Here is a 14,927-nt window from a genome sequence, read left to right on the forward strand (position 1 = left end):
TATATTACACAGAATTAGATGTTAAGGTAAATGAACAAAGTGAAGGTATATTACACAGAATTCGATGTTAAGAAAGAGAACCTGACTCTCACATTTTACTTAGCTCTAAGTCTATTTCTTCTCATTTATGAAGATTAAAAAATATCAGTCACTGTTTCCATCTAAAGAGAGCTAAAAGGAGAAAAAGCATAAAAATGTCAATTCTTGCTGTTCCTTTGTAGCCAACTTTGTAACCATTTCCAGTTGTACAAATAGACTCCCTGCCTCTGCCAAGTTTCCCACGCTGTACATTTTGGTGAAGAATTGTGCCCATTTAGTGGACTTTATGAAGACAAATGAAAATACTAAATTATTGGTTCTACACTTTTACAGAATGACACTGTATCTATGAGAGTGTATGTTTGCAACCCACATGCTGTACAGTTTATCCATTAAAAGCATACCATTTAAAAGTGATATGTTTCTTTAACAGGGAAAAAAAGATGTGACCCAGATATTCAACAACATCCTGAGAAGACAGATTGGTACACGGTGTCCTACTGTCGAGTACATCAGTTCTCATCCTCACATCCTGTTTATGCTTCTCAAAGGGTAGGTACCAGGTTTTCCTAGAAGCAGGTTTAACAAAGCCGTTAAAAAGTATGCACTCTGCCTCCTTGGCCTCATCCGGAACTGCCAGGTCAGTGTTTGCTATAGGTAAGAGTGGTCCTCCAGATCTATCTCTAAATAAGGAAGTCTTCCCTTTGTACTCTGGTCTCCATTGATTCCGTTTCCTACCTCTCTTTCCTCCACCTTTTTGCTGTCCATGTCTCTTGCTATCATATTTCGTTTGCTTCCTCACAGTCCCTGTTCCTAACTGCCCAGGTACTATGTTCCTACTTGCGTGATGTTGTGTTCCTTCATTGCACACGTGCGCATGCAAGCATGTATGAATATATTCTAGTTCTCTATCTTAAACAGTAGAGGTACACATTCTTGTAGTGCTGACATCTGCCAAGGTAGAGATAAAGTATCTATGTAGGAATACAGTAGATGTTACTCTTTTATACCAGAGCTATAAAGGAAGGAAAAAGTAGAATGCCTGATTATTGCTGTTTATGTCTACTCACGTCCCGCTTGAGCATAGTGAGGCTACCTAAAGATGGGTAGTCTAGGTGCCTTGGGGCATGCAAATAGCAAACGATGGTCCTCCTCCCCTGCGCTGCCTTGCTGTTCCACAACCCAAGCCAGCACAGCTCATCTTACTGTGTAGTTTTCCAGTGCTGTAGAGCCACATGAAGTCTATTTCACTGTGTCACCTTCCTCCTTTGTCAACTTATAAATATTTAATTGTGTTAAAGTGATCACATAATTTGAAAATCAGCTATATCAGTGAGCTGGAGCTCTTTGCTTCTTCCTCATTCTTCAGTCTCATTGTCCAGTGACAGTCATTCTTTTCTAGTTGTTGAGTTTAAAAAAAAAAGTCATACATTTTTAAATATACATAAATCATATATTTACCTTTATATTACAAATAATGCGCTTATCGTAATTTCTCAACTTACCAAATTTAAACTGCTTTCTTTAGTTTTTCCAGTGCCATCAGCATTCCATTCCCTTCTCTTGTCCTCCTAGAGTACTTTATCACAGATTTAATTTTACAACTGATCACACTGAGGTTGTTTGCCTGTGTAGTTACTATGCATTGCTGAGCAAAGAAATATATTGGGATAGCTTTGGGGTTGATGCGAAGTAACATTTTTTTTTTTTAGAGATTCTTCTTTTAGCTCTGGAAAAGAAAATGTACTTGGATTTTCTACTAGTTAGGAAACATTAAACTCTTATAGTAAATGAACCCAAAATACAGTGACTCGACCCAGGACAAGTGTCACATGATATCGCAGGGCAGATAATCCAGGTCGGATCCAGGTCAGTTCCATCTCCACGTATGCTTCCTATGATCAAACTGCTCATGGACTTCCCAGCCCACAAACAGGTAACAAACATAGGAACACATTTGTGTGCACAGAGAAGGACAAGAATCCCAGCGTGGCTGGAGGTTGGGAGGAGTCAGGAAAGGATGAGGTGGAGCTGGAAAGGCAGAGGGAAGATTAGTAAGAGCCTTCTGTGCCCCACCACGGAGCAGGAAGGCCATTCTGCGGCCTCCTTGGGAACTCTACCTGGTGGCTTCTGGTAGCAGCATGGAAAGTGGCTTGGATGGTAGTGGAGATTGAGACCAAAATTAGAACCATACTTTAGTGCTATGGTATTAAACAAGGGAGACATTTTTAAAATGATTTCACATTTTACTGATTCAAAGGTAATAAGCTATTTATCTTAGAAATGTTTAATATAAAAAAGGAGTGCGTTCTATAAACTCTCCCAATAAAACTATTAATAACAAGTTAGAGGCTGCACCTCTGGATTTTCTTCTCTTATAATGGTTATTCACTCTGGGTTCATTCACTCTGGGTTCATTCACTCTGGGTTCATTCCTTCACATTCTGTCTTGTAGATACCACACTAGTGCTTGCTGTCAATGTCATTATTCACAGTAATTCAGACAGGAAGGGTTATTACTCAAGGTTAGAAAACTTGAAAGAGCACATTTTAAATCCAGATTTGATTAAGTCCTATATGTTCTTTAAACATTAGTATGTCCCAAGGAAGATTTAAGGGCCATCAATTCAAAGAACACAGCTCTCACCTCAAATGAAAAACAAATATTCTGGAACCAAATTTGAGTGACTATGATGAGAAGGCCACCAGAGACGACCACTCAAGACATATTCTATAGTCAATTAAAAGTCTTTATTCCAGCCAGTTGAGACTATGCTCAGGTATTTGGTATCCAAGTGTAGCCATGAGCATTTTAGAGAAAGGGGCTTTTAAAGGCAAAAAGCACATCCTCGTATCTCACTTTGAAGCTGCAGTGGGGGGTTTTGCTAAAGCAGTCAGTTTAACTGAAGCTAAGCAGTTAGCTGAAGAAGTTTGCATAAGCAGGTATTTAACACAAGTCAAGATAAGTTAGGCAGGACATCCTGACTTTCCTTGGTTTCCCAGAATAGAGTTGAGTAATTTTCCACAAAGCTTCCAGTCAAGGAGATCAAATTTTAGTTAAACCTAAAATGGCCTCAGCAAGAATACAAGATGGAGGAAATCTTCACTGACTTGCCCTGTCACATTACAATGACTTTAGAAGCATGAAGCTAGGTTACTCTCATTCCATGTTCCTACATGAAAGCAATTCAGGAAGTTTTATATTAGCAGAGCAAAGAAAATCATAAAAATACATTGATGTGTATGAGAACAATTACAACAAATGAGAGATCTCTTCTGTAGGCCTCAAATGCTTTCTATGACATTCTTAGCTTTGGGTTGATGGAAACTAGTGGTCTACCAAATTAATAGATTCCAAAAGATTTAGTCTCTTAGTCACAGGGTGTTCTAACACAGACATGGCCAAAGAAAATGGCTATTTAGGGAGCTAAATCTGGCCCCAAAATAAAGCTTTGACCTGAAGTGTAGAAACCTCTCTACATACATCACTGCTGTTCTTATCAATCAGTCAGATTCTGCAGAACAACTTCTTTCCAGGAATTCTCATTCACTAGGGCAATTCAGATGTTAAGGAAGATGGAATTCATTATTGGTGCTTCCAAGGACAGAGTAGATAATAAGAACCATTGGCTGGAGTGACTCTTGCTTCATCCAGTGTGAAAAGGAGCCCTCTGTTCAAGCTCAGCCTTTGCACTAAATCATCTGTTCTGAAGGTCCCGAAACCTTAGGCAATAACCTGATTGGTCTATTTATACATCAAACAGTGGCATTATGTAGGGGCTCAATAGTGACATGCTATTGAACACAAGTCCAGCCATATGCCACACAGAGAGAAACTGATACTTGTATAACAAGAAGAATCATCTGGACGCTAGGCATAAGGAAGTTGGAGTCCACATTTTATGAAAAAGACTTTTTAAAGAACTATTTCATTCTACATTAGTCTCCTTGCTGAGACAAATGGTCCTCCAAGATCACTAAACTTCTCTCAATGGTTCATAAAGAACTCATGGCCACTAGATGTCTATCTAATGTTAAAACTACACACATCTCCCCAAATCTTATTTTTCAAGTTCATTGAAAAGAATTGCAGCCATCTACAAAAGTAACAAATGCAGGAGCTCAGGTAGTCATCCCCCAGCTATCCTGTTTAACTTGGTGGATGCCACCTCTCCTCACCCAATTTAAAGCGAACCTCTGAGTACCTCAGTAAACATTTCAAAACAATGATTATTTCATAAAACTTAAGTATACTTAAAAGTAAAAATTCTGTAACAATCAACACCCAGCTGACACTCAGTTTTGCTTATATTGTTTGCTTCTCCCCTCCAGTTCACAGATTGAAAGATGTATGCTAACAAGGACTTCTTACTGTATTTAGTTGTTACTTTCCTTAGCCAAAAAATTTTAAGTCCATCTCATTCAGCACTTTATCCACCTACATATTTCTTTCTATGTTGTGAGTCTGATGAAGAGTGAGTTCTCCTACAGTGTCCTCTGCTGTGGAGTTGTCACACTGCTTTCTTAGAATCATTTAAATTATTATTTTACCCAGCATGGATAAAAGTGCTTGCTGTGAGAGCCTAATATAAACCCACAGTGGAAGGAGAGAACATGGCACACAGATTGCTGCCCCCTTATTCCCCATTCCCATATTACCTGTTTCTAAGTTAGCATTTCTATTTTAAGGCTTGATTAGATTCAAAGTGAACTTTTATTTTGCAATAATATTTTGTAGATGGTTCCATGTAATCAGTGTTCCATCATATCAGGAGATAGTCCTTTAGTGATGTGAGACTTGAGTTCTAGGCTCAGATGGCAGCATCTAATCAATTATAAGCTTTTCTGACACCTTTATATTGTTGAGTTCGTCATTTTGTTAGGCATCACAGCAAAATAATTTTCAAAATTAGCCATTCAGAGGCTGGAGTAGTTTTTTGAAAAATAACTTTCATCCATTGTAAGTGTTATACTTAAGTAGAATTAATCTCAGAGAAGCAGAATAAATGCCTATCTTTATTATCAGCTTGGAGAATAAATAGGTTATTGTTCTAGAAACTTCCATTGGTGTCCAGTGAATTTCTCCCTCTCCTTCCTCTCTCCTCTATATTTCTATCTGTCTGTCTTCATCTCTTCTTACACACACAAGCGTACCCTTCTGGTATCTTATTAATTAATGTAATATTCCCACATATCTCAGTTACTATACATTCACTTAATTGTGACCTTTCAGGACACAGTTTTCTGACCTCACTAAAATATTTTGAAAGAGCTTCTTTGCTTTTGGATGCAAGAAGATCTACCAGACCCAACTTTATATCTCCTGACTCAGACCTGGATTCTGGGTGTTTTGGTGAGGAATAGTTCTTGGAGACAGTAATCAAGATTCCAGATTCTTACTCACACTGAATTCTTAGTGTTCCTAACCCTTCAAAGTAGACAAAGTTTATTCGTTGTTTTTAAATTATGCAAATGTTTCTAGATTAGAAGCAGGCCTTCTTGACTGTTGAGTAGGTCTTTTGGTAAATAGCATATTCTGAGACATTTTCCAAAGGCTGTCTGTCACATGGCATTGTTTGTTCCCAACAGTAACAACAAGTCATTTTCCTTTATATAATACAGTCTTTGTTCTTGAGATGTTCTTACACAAGATCTTTCTTCTGGCAATTTCTATGTAATGATCACTGCACTCATTACCAGTTGAAACATTTGCTATTTTTATTATTTTTTATGTAAATAAAACTTTTTATTTAGTCTTTAAAATTTTTATACACTTAAATAAAATATCGTGCCTTCCTTTCTTGGTATTAATAACCCCATATTGTAGGAATAAATCATACCTTGGGTCCAGTTAATGCCTTCCACATGTACTCGGTGTAGGGCCATCTACAGAGGTATAGGCAAACTACCAATGATCGCATGCCCTAATGAGAGTGGCTCTCCTTCCTTCAGTAACCATCAACTTCTAATAGTTCCTATGCCAAGGGTGGGGCCTCCAAGTAGAATTTTTACTGCCTTGATTATATGCAGTTCTTATTCAGATAACCACTAGTTCCTTGAATTGATTGATGTGTGCTGCAGCTATGTCATTTCTGAAAATCCACTCTTCACAGTTCTCCTCCTCTGTCACCCCTTATTGTCTCTTTGGTCCCTCTTTCACTGTTTCCTGAACCTTGGATGGAAGTTAAAGAGTTAATATAGATTATTCAGCCATAACTGAACACTTAAGAATAATTGTACTTGACATGTTTACCAGATGTGAATGAAGCTCTGTATTCACTGCTATTATGCACTGCAAAAAGGAACTTTTTAAACCAAACTTGAGGACAGTACAGGTGTGTGCATATAAACATTTAGAAGGCAGTTTAACAATATGATCATTTAATAACAATGGTAAGTGTTCCCTATAGAGCCTATGATCTCCCTCTTATAGGCTTTTGACCAGTTTTACAGTACCAGTCATTGAAATCCCTTCTATGGAACAGGCCTCATAGCTAATTTTTTTAAAAATTGTTTGGTTACCCCATAACCATCATACCACTGTTCCACCAATGGGCATATCTTTCCAGCCAGGTTGGTTTATAACAGACAGGATCTTGAGGGTGAGACTATTGTCTTTTCTCCTATAGCAGCCTTCAGAGTCCCTTTCTTCACTGTCTAAGACAGCCATCAGGGAGAGAGTTTCCTGGTCAGTCAAGGTTAGGTTCTCTATGGATGTCTGTTCTTATATTTTTCCCTCCAATAAGTTTAAAAGGATCTTCTGATATGCTACTGTTTTTTGAATGAACATAAATATACAATAATGTGCCTTCTCAGACTCAAAAGTTAGTTAAGGTTCATATTGTGTTGTCTAAACTATAAAACAGGGAAAATTGGATTCAGGTTTTTTTTGGTTTTGTTTTGTTTTTTTGTTTGTTTGTTTGTTTTTTGGGTTTTCCGAGACAGGGTTTCTCTGTATAGCCCTGGCTGTCCTGGAACTCACTCTGTAGACCAGGCTGGCCTTGAACTCAGAAATCCACCTGCCTTTGCCTCCTGAGTGCTGGGATTAAAGGCGTGCACCACCACGCCCAGCTTGGATTCAGTTTTATAGAATAGTAATTAATTTTAACTGGTGATTTACCCTAGGCTAGCCATTGTGGGAAATAGCATGATCAATCACAGGCTCTGCTCCCAGGAAGCTTATCTGGGAGGAGAACACAGTAGGTAGGGTAAAGACTCATGTTAAAACTTAAGACAGGCTTAGCATATGGGACACTGCTTTATATAGTAGCAGTGACTTACCGAGTCAGGGTTGTCAGGTTGAGAAGCTATGTGTGAGTCATAGATCCCACTGAGGGTGCTGAGGAAAATGAGGACATTCCCAGTCATCCAATTGTATTCCCAACTTTTAAGCAGTTGCTGTGTCAGAGAATGACATTGCCCACTGTTGGAGACAAACTGCTGGGATGAATTGATGTGTTCTCCCTAGTGGAGTACTTTGTAAATGTTCTCGTGAGTCTCAAAAATAAACCATGAGTGCATCACAGATGGTTCCAATAAACTTCATGAAGTGAAAGGAAAAATAGAACTAATTATACCCAAAACTTGGAATGGAAACTTTTTATAGATGGTCTCAGCTTGGAAACTAAATTCAGGAATGAGACATGTTGGCTGGAGATCATTCAGCCTTTGTGTAAGTCGGACTTTGACTCTCATTAGAGTTCTCTAGTGTTGGTGGATTCTGTTTGACTTTGAGATTCATTGGATTCATTGTGTGCCTACACTGAAAAAGCATGTGGAAGGTGGGAAAAGAATAAGTAGGACACAGTTACCACCGGGGACTGGGAACTATAGAGAGACCACGTGAACGGGTGAGGGAGGGACACAGCCGCAGAAACAAAGGTGTTTGAAATGAAGTGATAGAACTGACTCATAGTGACTTCCAGTTAGTTGATGTGAGGTTAAGGACACTGTGGGAGTGCAAAGGAGAGAGAGTACAAAGGACTGGAGAGGGGCATTGAACTAGTGCTGAAAGGTGCATTAGAGGTGCCACGTGTATGAGGAACATTCGTCCAAGAGAGCTTCATCCTCTAGGGATACAGGGCTGAGATGAGGCACAAAACTGGTGGCCTGAAGGCCCACAGGTATCTTAAGTAGTGAATGTAGATTTTATTTTATTTTTTTATTAATTAATGACTTTTTATTGACTATCTTATTTGTTTACATTTCTTTTTTATTAGATATTTTCTTTATTTACATTTCAAATATTATCCCTCTTCCTGGTTTCCCCTCCAAAAACCCCCTATCGTATCCCCCCTCCCCCTGCTCACCAACCCACCCACTCCAGCTTCCTGGTCCTGGCATTCCCCTACACTGGGGCATCGAGCCTTCACAGGACCAAGGGCCTCTCCTATTGATGTCCAACAAGGCCATCTCTGCTGCATATGCAGCTGGAGCCATAGGTCCCTCCTTGTGTACTCTTTGGAGGTTTAGTCCCTGGGAGCTCTGAGGTTACTGGTTGGTTCATATTGTTGTTCCTCCTATGGGGCTACAAACCCCTTCAGCTCCTTGGGTCCTTTCTCTAGCTCCTTCATTGGGGACCCTGTGCTCAGTCCAATGCTTGGCTGTGAGCATCCACTTATGTATTTGTTAGGCACTGACAGAGCCTCTCAGCTCCTGTCAGCAAGCACTTACTGGCATACACAATAGTGTTTGGGTTTGGTAACTATATATAGGATGGATCCCCAAGTGAGGCAGTCTCTGGATGGCCTTTCCTTCAGTCTCTGCTCCACACTTTGTCTCTGTAACTCCTCCCATGGGTATTTTGTTCCCCCTCTAAGAAGGACCGAAGTAGCCGGGCTTGGTGGCGCACGCCTTTAATCCCAGTACTCGGGAGGCAGAGACAGGAGGATTTCTGAGTTCGAGGCCAGCCTGGTCTACAAAATGAGTTCCAGGACAGCCAGGGCTATACAGAGAAACCCTGTCTCAGAAAAAAAAAAAAGAAGGACCGAAGTATCCACACTTTGGTTTTCCTTCTTCTCGAGCTTCATTTGGTCTGTGAATTGTATCTTGGGTATTCGAGGCTTCTGGGCTAATATCCACTTATCAGTGAGTGAATACCATGTGTTTTCTTTTATGATTGGGTTACCTCACTCAGGATGATATATCCTCCAGATCCATCCATTTGCCTAAGAATTTCATGAATTCATTGTTTTTAAATAGCTGAGTAGTACTCCATTGTGTAAATGTACCACATTTTCTGTATCCATTCCTCTGTTGAGGGACATCTGGGTTCTTTCCAGCTTCTGGCTATTATAGATAAGACTGCTATGAACATAGTAGAGCATGTACCTTTATTATATATTGGAGCATCTTCTGGGTATATGCCCAGTAGTGGTATAACTGGGTCCTCCCGTAGTACTACGTCCAATTTTCTGAGTGTAGATTTTAATTAGTCCTAGATACTGTGTTTATTTAGTCCTGTTATTTATCTAGGCCAGCAGGTCACAACCCCTTTGGGGGGTCACAACCCCTTTGGGGGTCACATATCAGATATCCTACATATCAGATATTTACATTATGATTCATAACAGTAACAAAATTATATTTATGAAGTAGTAATGAAATAATTTTATGGTTGGAGGTCACCACAACACCAAGAACTGCATTAAACAGTCACACCATTACAAGGTTGAGAACCACTGTATTAGGCTAATAGCCTTTATTTTATAGCCTCTGTGTTGTTTCATTTTGTTTGGTTTTTAAAACAGGGTTTCTCTGTATAGCCCTAGCTGTTGTCCTGGAACTTGATCAGTAGACCAGGTGAACCTCTAATTCAGAGAGTTGCCTGTTTCTGTCTCTCAAGTGCTGAGATTAAATTATACACTACCACTGCCAGGCTATTTTATAGTCTCTTTAATATCTTATTTATAATAACATAATTATAATTGGTGTTTCTTCCTTGACATTTAAGAAAATAGGCCCCTATTTACATCTTTAATAACAGCCCATATTAAATCTAACATTGTGAATTCCAGTAGGCTAATTTCCAAATTCCTTTCTTTGGGAGGGGGGTGGAAGGGTTGGTTTTTTGGTGTTTTTTTGGGGGGGGAGCATTGGTTTTTTTGAGACAGGGTTTTTCTGTGTAGCCCTGGCTGTCCTGGAGCTCACTCTGTAGACCAGGCTGGCCTTGAACTCAGAAATTCTCCTGCCTCTGCCTCCCAAGTTCGGGGATTAAAGGCGTGCACCACCACCGCCCGGCTTCCAAATTCCTTTCTTTTTTTTTTTTTTTTTTTTGGTTTTTTTTGAGACAGGGTTTCTCTGTATAGCCCTGGCTGTCCTGGAACTCACTTTGTAGACCAGGCTGGCCTCGAACTCAGAAATCCGCCTGCCTCTGCCTCCCAAGTGCTGGGATTAAAGGCGTGCACCACCACGCCCGGCCTCCAAATTCCTTTCTTAAGAGAGATTGCTAACATTGCATCCTTTTACTTTAAAGAGCATTATGGCTATCTGAATATATTGGCATTCTGTGCTATTGTGAGCTAACAAGAGAATGCTAAAATAATACTGAATAGTATTTATCATTTAGCATAAATGAAAATAAATCAATATCACTTTGAACTTTCTTTGCTATTTCCCCTGCTGCTTTTTGTAAACTTAAATATTGTGAAGTAACCTACTTTCTAAAGTGTAGGAAAGAGAATTTTATTTTGTATCTGAATTCTCATCAAATGATATGGTCATATGAAATAAATACATTGTTCTTTATTACTTAACAAAATGTTATCATTAGTAGTTGGTAAGTTTTCATAAACTGTTTTAAGCTGTAGATTTTATGTGTAATGATCATTATGTATCGATGTGCATCTGTGAGTGGGAATGTACATGTTAGTGCAGGTGCCGATGGAGGTCAGAGGTATTGGTTTTCTCTTGGAACTGGAGTTGCCCAGTGCTCTTGAGCCATCTGACAGGAAGGCTGGGAGCCAAACGCAGATCCTCTGCGACATTAGTATGTGCCCTTAACCACTGAGCCATCTCCCCAGCCCCTCTCTTGAAGTTTTATTTAAGAACTATTTAATTTTAGTTTTCAGACATTTCATTTTTTTTCATTTATTGTAAATATAGTCTTTTGCCTCAAAATTAATTTATGTTAGTTACATTTTAATTTTTTAAATAAATTTTATTATAAAAACACTTTAATTTTATTAAAAACAGCAACACCAAAATAAACCAGCCCCCAAATCTATACAATTTAATGAACTTTTATATATATATAAAACTTCAAAGTGGAAGTTGTGAAGCAGCACAATACTTTTGTACTTTCTATATCAAATATTTTTTATGCACTTAATCTACCACCAAAACCAAAACACCATGGCAAAACTAGAACTAGAAGAACAATAAGCTATCTATCCCCTTTCATAGTTTGCAGTAAATTTGGAAACTAACCCTGTTCCTTTGTGGATGTCACACTGTCCTGTCCTCAGAGAACATTGGACTTGAATGCCTTCCAAGAACTGAGACACTTAGCGTTACTTTTTTCAGCAGGCCTAGTACTAAACCCCAAATCTAGTACTATATTTAATCAAAATGAAAACTAACCAAGATATTTAAAGCCATAGTAGCATCTTCTTGTTTCACCTCTGCTTCTCTATGTTCTACAGATACAGCTGCCTTGCTTTCTCTCTGCACTCAGCACAGTTTTGCATTGAATCATTCAGTATAGGGATTGTCTTATTTGGCTGTTACCCATTTTCTTGGAATGCTACCACACAATGAAATATAACTCAATCCTGTGTTCATTCAAATGTTTAATTTCACATTCAAAAGACTTGTTATTAGGAAGTGGAGCAGATCTGGCTGGAGTGCCAGTCTTCCTCTGTTTCTGTAGTAAATGCTGTGTTTCTGTAGTGTACTTTTCTATGAGCCATAATTCTACTTCATAATGGCAATGAGCCAGTTAGCAGGCAGTTCTCTACTGTTCATCCATTGCTTTCAGGACATATTATATATAATTCTCTCCTGTCTTTTTCCTTAATTCAAGATGGGCACTCTCTGCTGACAAGGTCATCACTGCTTAGGGATTAGCCGTCTCCAAATTAATGTTGATGCTCAGGGGCATTTCTTAATCTCTTCACTAACTTGTTTCTCTATCAATTTATGCATGAGTCCACCAGTTAAGCTAAAAGCACAGGAGTCGTCCTTGGATCTTCAGCTTAGATTTATCCCTCACTAACCCCCCTCCAATATCTCCAGATCTTGCTGGCTCTTCCTTTAGAGCATCAGCATCTGCCTAAGGTTTTCTATAGTGCCTCTGCCACCACACTAGGCCACCATTACTGTTGCTAGACATCTGTTCTTACCTTCACCCAGCTTCTACTCTAGCTGCCCAGTCCATTTCTTATTTCCTAGTAACCAGGGTCACTATGTTGTTGTTTTTGTTGGTACAGGGAATTGAACTCAGGGCCTCCAGCATGCTAAACAATTACTCTATCACTGGGACACCCCCACCCACCCTCAAAACCACATAAATCAGGATGTGTTAATTTCTTGCTTTAAACCAAACTGCTTGCCATGGCTTTCAATATATATACATGGCTGGTCCTGCCCTCCCCTCACTCCTCATTGCTTCCTCCACCCTGCTGGCTACATTTCCTCTCCTCTCACTCGCCAGCTTGCTCTTGCTTTGATGCTTCTGCCCTTTCCTTCCATTTAAATTAAAATATTCACTAATACTCTCTCACATGCACACAAGTAAATACCCACACTAAATTGCTCAGTTTTCTGCCTTCGGTTTTCACAGTACTTCCTAGAAATGACCTTTAACACTGTCTCTATTCTGCCTCTTCCAACACACACTCCCTCACTAAAATGCTAAGGATGCAGTGACAGTGACCTTCCTCTGTTTGCTCTAGTGTCCCCAACATCTGGAATGGTGCCTAGCACATAGCTGTCAGTGGGTTGAATGAATGGTGTTTGAATGAACTGTGACAAACGGTGTCTGTGTTTCTGTTATCAGAACTGAACTGGTTCTTTTAATGCCATTGAAAGATTTTGTTAATGGGATAACTGTTCTGTTTTCTCTCTTGTTTGTGCTTTAGCTATGAAGCCCCACAGATTGCCTTACGCTGTGGGATTATGCTAAGAGAGTGTATTCGACATGAGCCACTTGCCAAAATCATCCTATTTTCTAATCAGTTCAGAGATTTCTTCAAGTATGTGGAGCTGTCCACCTTTGATATCGCTTCAGATGCCTTCGCTACTTTTAAGGTAAACTTTTCCCTAAATCAGAAAGCTCATAATAGTTCAAGTGGATTGACCTCTAAAGAGGCACTTCTACTCCTTAGGCCTGAAGTAGTCACCCATGGATGAGGTGAGGCCAGTGTTTTACACTACAGAAAAATATTCAATGTACTAAGCACAAGCTCAGCTCAGTGGAATGACTTCTGACATGCATGGTGAAGAGATGGAAGGAGCACGTTACCGTGTGCTAGAACTACTGAACATTAACAGCAGAGTTAGGTGATACGCCCCTCTTTGGGCACATGTGCAGTGTAGCTCTAGAAGGGTGTGTAAAAACCAGCCACAGAGGCTAACTCCAGGGAAGACTTGGGTGAGGAGAGACGATGGATGGGGATACTGGGGAGTATGAAGATATCATAGCACTATATCATTGTAGCTTTCACACTTCCCTGGGGTAAAAAACAATATCAATAAGCACGTTAATATTTTGATATGATTGGTCATCTATGTGTATTTATCTTTTGTATTTTAACAGTATAGTCATCTTTTTTCATTATCTGTTGTCTCCTTTGTCATTATATGGGAAATATATTTCATCTAACTTAATTTTTTATTAAACAATGTCTTGATCATGATACAATGCACATTTCCTTCTTAATCATTCTTTGTGCATTATTTAATGTGGCTAAGTCCTAGAGCACCCTTCTCCAGAAGCCTTTTATCTTGCAGTATTAAAACTCTGCTCGGTTAACCTCCCCTTTTCTCCTCCCTTCAGTCCCCAACTATACTCCATCTCTCTGTTTCTGTGTGTTTTACCAGCAGAAAGATGTTCAGAGAGCATATCCGAAAACAGGCTAGCTAATTTTCAAGTGAAGCTACGACAACTTACATACTCAATGCATCATTCATCTTCAAGTATTTCACTTTAGAAAGCCATACACTTACAGAATTAAATAATGGCAAGATCATTACCACAAGTGGAAATTGGACTGTAATTCTTATTTGTTGTGTCTTTATGTTGTGTGGAGATCATGCTAATGGTAGCCTCATACAAGGAATTAGGCAGTGTTTCCTCTGTTTCTATTTTGTGGAACAATTTGTGAAGAGCATTGGCATTAATTCTTTAAAAGTCTGGTAAAATTCTGTGCTAAAACCATCTGACTCTGGGCTTTTTTTTTTTTTTTTTTTTTTTTTTTTTTTTGGTTGAGAGACTTTTAGTGACTGCTTCTATTTCACTAGGGGTTATAGGTTTGTTTAAATTGCTTATCTGATCTTGATTTAACTTTGGTGGCTGGTATATACAAAGAAATTTATTCATTTTATTTATGTCTCCTAATTTGTTGGATTACAGATTTTTAATGTTCTTATAATGTCTGGGTTTCCTCAATGTCTGTTATTATGCACCCACACACACACTCCATTTTACATCTCTAGTTTTGATAATTTCTATCTGTCCACAATTTAGTTAGTTTACCTAAGGGTTTGTCAATCTTACTGATTTTTTTTTCAAAGATCCAACTCTCAGTTTCATTTATTCTTTGTATTATTTTTTGTTTCTGTTTTACTGATTTTATCCCTGAGTTTAATTCTTCCCATATACTTCGTAGAATATTGTGTTGTTGTTCTACAGCTTTCTGGTATGAAGTTAATATGAATACGAGCTCTCT

General features: G+C 38.9%; 1 protein-coding gene across 3 annotated transcripts in view; it reads left to right on the plus strand.

Annotated features, from left to right (window-relative positions):
- The window catches only part of Cab39l (calcium binding protein 39 like), a 97,281-nt gene that overhangs the window by 57,887 nt on the left and 24,467 nt on the right, over nt 1–14,927 (plus strand). For all 3 annotated transcript variants that reach the window (XM_021181258.3, XM_029468718.2, XM_085828701.1), the window contains 2 exons: nt 473–591; nt 13,119–13,287. In XM_021181258.3, coding sequence (XP_021036917.1) covers nt 473–591; nt 13,119–13,287 — 288 coding nt within the window. The remainder of the gene's footprint in view (nt 1–472; nt 592–13,118; nt 13,288–14,927) is intronic.

The sequence above is a fragment of the Mus caroli genome, unplaced genomic scaffold (assembly GCF_978045245.1).
Source record: "Mus caroli unplaced genomic scaffold, Mus_caroli_1 scaffold_12, whole genome shotgun sequence".
In the NCBI taxonomy this organism is placed as follows: Eukaryota; Metazoa; Chordata; class Mammalia; order Rodentia; family Muridae; genus Mus; species Mus caroli.